Here is a 10,656-nt window from a genome sequence, read left to right on the forward strand (position 1 = left end):
CTTAATGTTCAATTACGGTGCACTGTTACAGTTGTCCTGTTTCATTATTGTCCATTATCGCCGCGCCTCATTTATAAATTAAACCTTAAAGATTTGTGTGCCCAGGAGGAAAACATGGTGAGTACGGGGAGCGGTTCTGTCCGTGGTTTCAGGCAGCCGTGGGTGGGCTGGGGCTGCTGTGTGTCTTCCATGAGATGTTTGTGAGGAGCCTGGAGTGGGCTGCAGGTCTGGACGCTCCCCACGATGTACGCATGCCTGCTCCTGGGTCGGGGTGCTGACGGTGCCTTCCTGCACTCCCACTCCTGGGCGGAGGCTGGCACGTGGGCCCCTCTGCTCGCCGCCCAGGGCACGTGTGGTGGTGGCTCACCGTGCGTGCTCCCTTGTTCCCCCAGGAGACCTGACACGATGACGGCGTGCGGGCCGGCCGAGGGCAGCCACAGCCAGACTGAAAACCTGAGCTGCACGTCGGCTGACAGGTAAGAGCTTCGTCCCCAGAGGCTGTGCACGCTGGCCCCGTTCTTCCCACTGCTCTCACTGCCCGGAGCTCTTTCCCAGCTCATTCTAGTGGCCCTCCTGTAAGTCACCTCCACGTGCGGGGACACGAGACCGAAGGGTCAGGAGCAAACCCGAGCAGTGCCGGTGTGGAGATGAAGGTCCCGGGCCACGTCAGGCCGTACCCCCAGCATGCGTCCCAGCCCAGGGTTTATTTTTCTAACTATGAGGCTACACAGGCATTTTAAGTAACTTTAAAAAAACTGATTGTTTTTATTTATTTGGAAGGCAGAGGCAGAGAGAGAATCTTCCATCTGCTGGTTCACTCCCCAGATGCCCGCAATGGCTGAGGCTGGGCCAAGCTAACCAGGAGCCATCTGAGTCTCCCACGTGGGTGGCCCTTGTGCGCTGCTTCCCACGGCGTGCATTGGCAGGAGGCTGGATCGGAAGCAGAGCCAGGACTGCAGGACTCCAGCAGGGGCTGCGGCATCCCCAGGGCGTCTTCCCTGCTGCCCGATTGCCCGCCCCGGTTATTTCTGAGCCCTGGATCTTTGCAGCCGTGTCCGTCCACATGGTCAGTTTGCCACCTCATTAGCAGGGTTGTGTCCTTTTCCCCAGGGCGTGGGTACATTCTGCAAGGACCGCAGGCCAGAGCCCTTCTGGGGCAGTAGAATCTTGGGAACTGGAACGTGGGAACTTCCTGGGTGCAGCAGCCGTCCCTGGTGAAACAGCTTCACCCTCTTTCGTGTCTGGAGTGCGGTGAGCCCAGCGTGGCCTCCAGCAGGCAGCCTGTGCGCCTCCGCAGTCTCCAATGGGGCCTCGGTGCCGGCGGATGGTGCAGGTGCTTGGGGCCCTGCACCGCGAGCACAGGGGTTACGACGCCGCCGGCACATCTGCTGAGCCCCGGATTTGGGGCAGACGCTGCCGTCTGCATGCGTACCGTGCTCATTCATCTCTCCACTCGTCCGTTGAGCAGATTCGTGCTGACCGCCGGCCGTGGACCAGACACGGTGGCCAGGATTGGCCTCTGCACTCATAAAGTTCCAGTCAAGAGGCAGGGTTCTTGTTTCCAGATAAAGGAACGCAAGCCCATGTCCCTCTCGCTCCAGGCCCAGCATCTCGGTACTGTGCCAATACATAGCCTGCAGCGGTTGTGTGTTCGGCCATCTGTCCGCCGGGCCGGTACGCAGCCTGTCGGCGGGTGTGTGTTTGGCCATCTGTCCGCCGGGCGGCCTGTCAGCAGTTGTGTGTTCGGCCGTCTGCCTTCAGTAAGTGCGCTGCCTGGAAGGTCGGCCGTTCTACCGTGCGGGTCCTCTCGCTTCCTGTTGCCCCGGGGCAGAGAAGGGCTGTCACTCTGCCTTCTGAACCCCTGGTGAAATACCAGCAGACTTCTAACTCTGACTAAAGTCTGAATCCACGGTGACATCCTCAGTGGTGACAGGACAAGTGCATGTTTTTCTCTTTTGTAAGCTGTTATGAATCCTAATTGTTTATTTAAATAAGGATTTCTGCTGCTAGTCATACTTAACATAAGAAACTCTATTGGCAAAAAAATGTGTTTGCATTTTCTCGAGTTTCTAATTTCTGCCGTACAACCGAGACCAGCAGCGTGATTTATGTGCTGATGTCCCAATTGAGGGAGAATCTTCGTGTAAACAGCCCCTTAGACTTGGAGGAAAGAGCTGGCAACGGCAGGATGCATGGATCTGGGAATTACTCTCACTGAGAACCGCAGCTGGAGTCCCCGTAGGGGCAGATCCGCACACACAGAGGGTGCGCAGGTGTGTGTGCTGCCGGTCTCGGCACCTCGGGCGTCGCTGTGCTGTCATGCCGGGCTGCTGGGAGAATTTCTGCATTTGGGCACACAGATACCCTCATTCTCATTCAGTGAGGTCCTTTGTTTTCAGAATAACATTGAGCATCTTCACGCTGATCTCCTCTTACCACACATATGCACATATATACATGTACATACATACACGTATAGAGAGAGTACCTCATAGGGGTGCTCCCAGAGTTCACGGGGAAATGGAGTTAAAAGACAAGTGTAGGGGCCAGCGTTGTGGTATAACGGATACAGCCTCTGCCTACGACGCCGGCATCCCATCTGGGCACTGGTTCAAATCCTTGCCCTGCCTCCCATCCAGCTCTCTGCTGTGGCCTGGGAAAAGCAGCGGAGGATGGCCTGAGTGCTTGGGCCCCTGCACCCATGTGGGAGACCTGGAAGAAGCTCCTGGCTCCTGGCTTCAGCATGGCCCAGCTCAGGCTATTGCAGCCATTTGGGGTGTGAACCAGCGGATGGAAGATCCTTCTCTCTCTGTCTCTCCCTCTCTCTTTGGTAACTTTTTCAAAATAAATGAATACATCTCTTTAAAAAAAAGGTGTTGGCATTGTGGCATAGCAGATTAAGCTGCCGCCTGCAGCACCAGTGTCCCGTATGGGCTGCTCTACTTCCTATCCAGCTCCCTGCTAACGCACCTGGGAAAGCAGCAGAGGATGCTCCCAGTGCTTGGGCCCCTGCACCCACGTGGGAGGCCTGGAAGAAGCTCCTGGCTCCTGGTTTTGGCCTGGCCCAACTCCAGCCATTGCAGTCATTTGGGAAGTGAACCAGCGGGTAGAAGCTCTCTCTGTCTGTCTCTCCCTCTCTCTCTGTAAGTCTGCCTTTCAAAAAAAAAAAGGTAAGTGTACTTGGGTGTCAGAAAACTTTTGAGATCATGTATATATGTAGGTGTGTGTGTGTGTGTGTGTGTGTGTGTGTGAAATCTTCAATAAGTGAAAATGCATGCTATGAAAAATCTACACATGGATTTTGAAAATTTTTTGCAGCCGGCGCCACAGCTCAATAGGCTAATCCTCCGCCTGCAGCGCCGGCATACCAGGTTCTAGTCCTGGTCGGGGCGCCGGATTCTGTCCCGGTTGCCCCTCTTCCAGGCCAGCTCTCTGCTGTGGCCAGGGAGTGCAGTGGAGGATGGCCCAAGTGCTTGGGCCCTGCACCCCATGGGAGACCAGGAGAAGCACCTGGCTCCTGCCTTCGGATCAGCGTGATGCGCCAGCTGCAGCGCGCCGGCCGCGGCAGCCATTGGAGGTTGAACCAACGGCAAAGGGAGACCTTTCTCTCTCTGTCTCTCTCTCACTGTCCACTCTGCCTGTCAAAACACACACACACACACAATTTTTTGCACCGAAATTGATCTTTCAGTGCTGTTTTCCCAAAAACTTTCTGAAGTTCCCTCCTGCGTCCCCCGGCGTGTGACCTAGGCTGCAACTTTCCGCAGTGAGGAAGATGCCCTACCCGATCTGATCCAGGAGCCGTCAGCCCCTCTCCTGCCGCGGGGCTACCGAGTGCTCGGCGTGTGGCCGAGAACCGAAGCCTTGGCCACGCGTGGTGGCTGTCAGGGCGTCTCGAGGCCCTGCACAGATCGGAAAGTGCCTGCTCGTTACAGGCGCCCTCATTCACGCAGCGCTGTTTGTTCACCGTCTGCGCAGCCAGCGTTTTCTGGGTGCCGGGGTGTCCCAGTGGCCAGCACAGGCCAAGAATACCAAAACAGCCCCGGCTTCCTGTAGCGTTTGCTCTGCCGGAGCGCACATGTCCGGGGGAGCTTCCGCTCCTGTGGCTTTGCCCGCTGCAGTCGGGACAGCTTCGCAAGCCCAGAATCAGCAGACGCTGGGTGGTTTGTGGTGCTGGTGTGGTTTCTGAACCGTCAGTTGCCAAGAACTGCCCACGGCTAATGAGAGCCAAGCAATGTGCACTGCCTCCTGCCTTCCCCTATGTTTACTGCCGCCCACGGCAGGGAAGACGGCTGAGTGGTGGCAGCCACCATTCATAGTGCACACCGTCCACACCACCTGCTGCGGGCAGGCGGTGCTTACTGTCACTGCCCCCGGAGAGGGAGAAGCTGGGGTGAGAGGATCACCCGCGGCCTTGGTGGAGTGAGAGTTTGCACCTAAGCCCGTGGGACTCTGTCCTCCCAAGAAAGATACAGTGGTGGTGGTTTCTTTGTTTGTGTTTATTTTATTTTATTTAGAAGAGTTATGGAGAGAGAGGGAGGGACAGAAAGCAAAAGATCTTCCACCTGCTGCTTCACTCCCCTCCCTAGATGGCTGTAAGGGCCAGGAGCCAGGAGCGTCATACGGGTCTCCCACGTGGGTGCAGGGGCCAAGCACTCGGGCCATCCTCCACTGCTCTTCCCAGGCCATTAGCAGGGAGCTGGATTGGAAGTGGAGCAGCCTGGACTTGAACCGTCACCCATATGAGTTGCTGGCATTGCACACAGCAGTTTTATCCGCTTTGCCACAGTGCCAGCCCCATACAGTGGTCTCCTGGGGACACCATTGGCACAGCAGGTTAAGCCACCATATCTGCAGTACCAGCAACCCATAGGGGCGCTGGTTCGAGTCCCAGCTGCTCCACTCTGATGCAGCTCCCTGCTAATGAACCTGGGACAGCAGCAGAGGATGGCCCTGCACTGATGTGGGAGACCCGGAAGAAGCTCCTGGCTCCTGGCTTCAGCCTGGCCCAGCCTCAGCTGTTTCGGAAATTTGGAGAGTGAGCCAGCGGGTGGAAGACCTCTGTCTCTGTCTCTGTCCTCTCGCTCTCTGTAATACTGCCATTCAAATAAATAAGTAAAAATTTTATATTAGAAAATATGGATTTAAAAAAAGATGGTTTCTGTGTTTGTGGTTTGCAGCTAGCGTAGAATATTTATATCTGAGCTGTGGTGCATCTCTGCGGCCAGCCAAGAGCAGTACCAAGAGTCCCTGACTGCTGTTTGTCTTTCTGGTTCAGGGTCAAGGTGGACGGTGTGAAGGCCGCGGGAGACCCTCAGGGGCCACCACTCTGCGCCTCCGTCCTCTCGCAAAGACTGAGCCAGAGCCACCCGTGCTGGAGCCGAGGGTGGACATGTTCAGCTCAGGTATGACCGTCAGTGGCCCACCTGCAGATCTCAGCGCTACAGAAGCCGGCAGGCCCGGGAGGAAGCAGCTCAGCGGAGTCCAGAGCCCCTGTCCGTCTGCTGCAGCCGCGGCCCGGCACAAGGTCCTCAGCATAAAGGACAAGATATCCGAATGGGAAGGGAAGAAGGAGTCGCCTGCTCCCGCACCTGCCAGGAGAGCAGACGGGGCAGCGGGACACCTGCAGCCCTGCGCAGGGGAGAGGAGAGGCGGAGACGGCTGCGGGAGAGCCCAGGGCGCGGAGACCGAGCGGGGTGGAGGGGGAGTCACGGCCAAGCGCCAGGACGCGGCGCGGAGGCCAGACCTCAGCCAGCCAGACGGGGAGCCGGAGGCCAGCTGGGGCCGGAGCCAGGAGCCACGGTGTGGCAGGCGCCTGCCGAGCGATCAGCTCTCGGTGCTGAAGCAGGTGGAGAAGCTGGAGCAGGCTCTGAAAGATGGCTCGGCCGGGCTGGACCCCCAGATGCCAGGGACCTGCTATTCCCCACACTGCCTGCCTGAGAAGGCGGAAGAGGGGCTCCCCGCCTCTGAGAGCCACAGAGGCAGGGCTGGCTCGGGGGGCAGCCAGAGGGGCCAGCCGTGGGACCTGGGGGGCAGGGAGCCTGCCCCTGAGGCTGCCGAGGAGAGGCAAGGCTCAGATAACGTGTACAGGGGTTCAGAGGGGTCGCCCCTGCAGCCCTTCATCAACCCCCTTCCCAAGCCCCGGAGAACGTTCAGGCATGCCGGAGAGGGGGCCGAGGACGGGCACCCAGCGGCCGGCTTCAGGAAGGAGAGAAGAACCCTGCCCCCTCTGCCCGCCCTCCCTCCCCCGCCCCTGCCCTCCTCGCCCCCACCTGCCGCCGTGACCAGGAGACTGGGGAACGGGAGGCAGAAGCCCAGCGCTGACCACAGGTAGGTGCCGGCTGGCCGGGAGCGGGGCTCTGTCCGCAGCCCCGTGGCATCTCGGGGTTCTCCCTGACTGCTGGTGGCGTAAGGCCGTGTCCTGTGACCTGGAGTCGTGGTGCCTGGTGCCTGTGCTTTCCTGTTTGTTCTTGGTCCCCGAGAAAGTGTCTGCCATGAACCTGCCTTGGGACTGCTCGCTGACCGGGAGTTCCCGGAAGAGCTCGCGTTGACGCCGGTAGCCGTAGTCCCCGGCTGCTGACTGCTTGCTGCGTTCCTGGCCCCTCTTCCTGTGTTTCCCTGCCACCGGCTCTAGAGGCGCGGGGTTGGGTCTGCCCCGGCCTGTGCTGTCTGTGACCGAAGCCCCTGTGTCCTCGTTTATAGGTGCGGCTGCACCGGGAAGGTTTAGTGCTGAAGGAACACATTAGGGGCTCCTGTCTGGCACAGCAGGTTAAGCCCCGCCCGCCACACCCACATTCCCATTGGGCTCTGGGTCACATCCCGCTGCTCCACTTCCTATCCAGCTCCCTGCTAGTGCACCTGGGAAAGCAGCAGAGGACGGCCCCAGTGCTCGGGCCCCTGTACCCACGTGGGAGGCCCGGATGAAGCTCCCAGCTTCTGGCTTCAGCCTGGCCCAGCCCCAGCCATTGTGGCCGTTTGGGGAGTGAGCCAAGGATGGAAGCTCTCTCTGTTATTCTGTCTTTCACAAAACAATAAAATAATGTTTTTTAAAAAGAACACCTTACGTAATGAAACATGAACACTTGAAAATATTCATATATTTACTTGAAAGGCAGAGTTAGAGAGAGAGGAAGAGACAGAGAGAGAAGCCTTCCATTCTCTGATTCACTCTCCAAATGGCCATAACAGCTGGCCAGAGGCCTGGAACGCCACCCGGGTCTCCCAGGTGGGGGCAGGGGTCCAGGCACTTGGGCCATCTTTCACTGCCTTCCCAGGTGCATCAGCAGGGAGCTGGATGGAAGTGGAGCAGCCGGGACTTGAGCCAGTGCGCATATGGGATGCTGGTGTCATAGGTGGCAGCTTCACCCACTGGCCACAGCCCAGCCTCCGCCCCGTCTGCTCTGGTCCTGAGTGGCCTCTCTCAGTGTTTGAGGGACTGTGTGTTGCTCAGTCTTGAAACACTGTCTCCACTTGCTTCCTCAGTCCTGCCTCTCCTAGTCCTGCCTCCCCGGCTCCTCTCGGCCCTCTCCTCTTCCCATCGCCACCCCAGCCCGGGGTCCCACCAGGGGCTTTGCTCCTCCATCCATAGCTACTCCCCGAATGGTCACATCCAGTCCTGGGCTTTGTCAGTTACCTTCTCACGATTCCCAGATGGGACCTCTTCCAGCTCTGTGGCTGTGTGGTCACCTATGCTTGGATCTCCGGTTTGGGCATCTGGTAATTTGGATTTAGAATGTCCAAAACTCATTCTTGGTCCAGCCACCACCAGCCGTCTCGTCCCCAGATGTTTGACATCTTATTGAATGGTATCACTCTTCATTTAGTTACTTGAGCCAAAAACCTGGGAGCCACCTCTCTTTGCCTTCTTTACACACCTCCGTCGAACGCAAGTCCCTCAGTCCCAGTTCTGGAACTTTATCCTGAATCTGACCACGCCTCCCCAACTCTCTCCCAGCTCAGCGCCTTGGCTCCACCTCCAGTCCCCAGGATGTTCTTCCCTCAGCAGCCACAGGCGTCTTCCAAAAGTTCCAGTGAGATCAGGGCACTCCCCGACTCAGCACTCTTTCAGCTTCAAAAGATGTATTTACTTATGTGAAAGGCAGAGTTACAGAGAGGGCGAGGCAGAAACAGGGAGATCTTTCGTCTGCTGGTTCACTCCCCAGATGGCCACACAGCTGGGGCTGAGCCAAGCTGAAGCCAGGAGCCTGGCCCTCCAACCAGGTCCCCCACGCGGGTGCAGGGGCCCAAGCACTTGGGCCATCCTCCACTGCCTTCCCAGGCACATTCAGGGAGCTGGATCAGAAGTGGGGCTCCCGGGACTGGAACCAGCGCCCAGATGGGATCCCAGCATTGGAGGCTGTGGCTCAATGCACTGTGGCACAGTGCTATCCCCATAGCATCATTTATTCTCGTCAGGGAGAATAAAGTTGCGCATTATGAAATAATATGTGTGTGTATAAATCATGCTTTTACAAAATACAAGTGCATACTTTTCTTAGTGCATCGTTGAGATCTCTGTTAGCACCTTCCTTTTTGCACCTGATCTTAGCCATCAGGCTGAGAAGCAGTCCCAGCCTCCTTGTTAACCAGCCACGTTTATGCCCTGTGGATGAAGCACGCCCCCCGCTGATGGGCATTTGGGCTGTTCCCAGCTTACGGGCAGTGTTGTGGTGGGCAGCGTGTAGCACTAGAGAGGTCTCCAGAACCGTGGTACTTTGAGTTCTTTACTCATTGTGTGGCGTTAGGCAAGCCGCCAAACCTCTGTTGGACTCAGTTTACTTCTCTGTAAAATGGTGCCAATTGTAGAAACAGAGCCTGGCTGGCATATAGTTACAGTAAATGCTGGCTAGTCAATTAAACAGGCTGATTTTTTTTCAGTATCAAACTAAATTATTTTAACCTTTTTTTAAAATTTTTTTATTTTTTATTTTTTGAAGGAGCCAGGTGCTTCTCCTGGTCTCCCATGGGGTGCAGGGCCCAAGCACCTGGGTCATCCTCCACTGCACTCCCGGGCCACAGCAGAGAGCTGGCCTGGAAGAGGGGCAACCGGGACAGAATCCGGCGCCCCGGCAGGGACTAGAACCCGGTGTGCCGGCGCCGCAGGCGGAGGATTAGCCTAGTGAGCCGTGGCGCCGGCCAAATTATTTTAACCTTATAGTTTATTTCAGTATCCTAAAGCTTATGAAATCTCGCATCATTCCTGTTGATTGGTCAGTGGACTCTTCTGGACCTCTGTGTAGCGGGATTTCCTGGGCAGAGAGGACCACGTGTCCCCTTGTCAGTGGCTATTGGCCTTCGTTGCTTAATGAATGTTGCTGTGAAAAGCTGACTTGTCTGTTGTTGTACGTATTTTTCTAAATATTCTACTTGATATTCTGTCAGATCTCACACATACCAAATATGTTTGTATTTAATTAGGATTCTGTGCATTTGATGAGTTTACTCCTGAGTATTTTTTTTTTTTTTTTTTGACAGGCAGAGTTAGACAGTGAGACAGAGAGACAGAGAGAAAGGTCTTCCTTCCATTGGTTCACCCCCCAAATGGCCGCTACGGCCGGCGCGCTGCACTGGTCTGAAGCCAGGAGCCAGGTGCCTCCTCCTGGTCTCCCATGCGGGTGCAGGGCCCAAGCACTTGGGCCATCCTCCACTGCACTCCCAGGCCACAGCAGAGAGCTGGACTGGAAGAGGAGCAACCAGGACAGAATCCGGCGCCCCAACTGGGACTAGAACCTGGGGTGCCAGCGCCACAGGCAGAGGATTAGCCTAGTGAGCCGTGGCGCCGGTCTGAGTATTTTATCTTTTTGTTGCAATTGTTGATGTAGTCTATTTTTCCTATAATATGCTCTTTATATTTAAGGAAGCCATTTCTTTTTGTATATATTTTTAAAAGTTTATTTATTTATGCATTTGAAAGGCAGAATGACAAAGAGAGACAGGGACAGAGAAAGACGTCTTCTGTCACTCCCCAAATGCTGACAACAGCCCAGGCTGAGCCAGGCTGAAGCCCAGAGCCAGAAACTCCATTTTGGTCTCCCACATGGGTAGTAGGGGCCCTGCAAGCTTGCCAGCAGCAGCCCTTCATGCCGGTTCTGGGCTGTTCCTCCAGGATTCCCCACTCTGCAGGGGCAGTTCTGGGCTGTTCCTCCAAGGGTTCCCCCCTCTCCAGGGCCGCTGGGCTCTGGGAAGTTGAAATCTTCCGTCATTCACTGCCCAGGTGCGTCAGCAGGATAGCAGTCAGGACTCCAACCAGCACTCATGGTGGCCCCGTATCTTTTAGAAAGAGATTTATGTTTATTTATTTAAAGGCAGAATTACAGAGAGAGAGACAGAAACAGAAAGTGATCTTTGATCCCCTCATTCACTCCCCAAATGTACACAATGGCCAGGGTTGTGCCAGGCCAAAGGCTGGAGCCCGGAGTTTCTTCCAGATCTCCCACGTGGGTGCAGGGGCTCAAGGACTTGGGCCATCTTCCACTGTTCTCCCAGGCCACAGCAGAGAGCTGGATCGGAAGAGGAGCAGCCGGGAATCGAACAGGCGCCCATATGGGATGCTGGCACTGCAGTAGTGCCTCTAACCTCTAAGCCTCAACACTGGCCCCTTAAAAATATATCTTTAAAAAGTGCCTTATTGTTTCCAATAGTCTGACAGTTGATTGT

The 10,656-nt window shown here is 56.2% G+C and overlaps 1 protein-coding gene across 5 annotated transcripts in view; it reads left to right on the forward strand.

Annotated features, from left to right (window-relative positions):
- DENND2A (DENN domain containing 2A) overlaps positions 1-10,656 on the forward strand; it is a 111,061-nt gene that overhangs the window by 29,239 nt on the left and 71,166 nt on the right. For 4 of the 5 annotated variants that reach the window (XM_070071407.2, XM_070071406.2, XM_070071408.2 and 1 more), the window contains exons 2-3: positions 393-476; positions 5,279-6,330. In XM_070071407.2, the coding sequence (XP_069927508.2) occupies positions 5,393-6,330 (938 nt within the window). In that variant the 5' untranslated portion in view covers positions 393-476; positions 5,279-5,392. Of the gene's footprint in view, positions 1-392; positions 477-3,121; positions 3,144-5,278; positions 6,331-10,656 lie in introns of those variants that run through there. The other variant, XM_089328699.1, reaches the window with a different exon arrangement.

Source organism: Oryctolagus cuniculus, chromosome 3 (assembly GCF_051225735.1).
Source record: "Oryctolagus cuniculus isolate XC-2025 breed Fujian yellow rabbit chromosome 3, ASM5122573v1, whole genome shotgun sequence".
Classification (NCBI taxonomy): Eukaryota; Metazoa; Chordata; class Mammalia; order Lagomorpha; family Leporidae; genus Oryctolagus; species Oryctolagus cuniculus.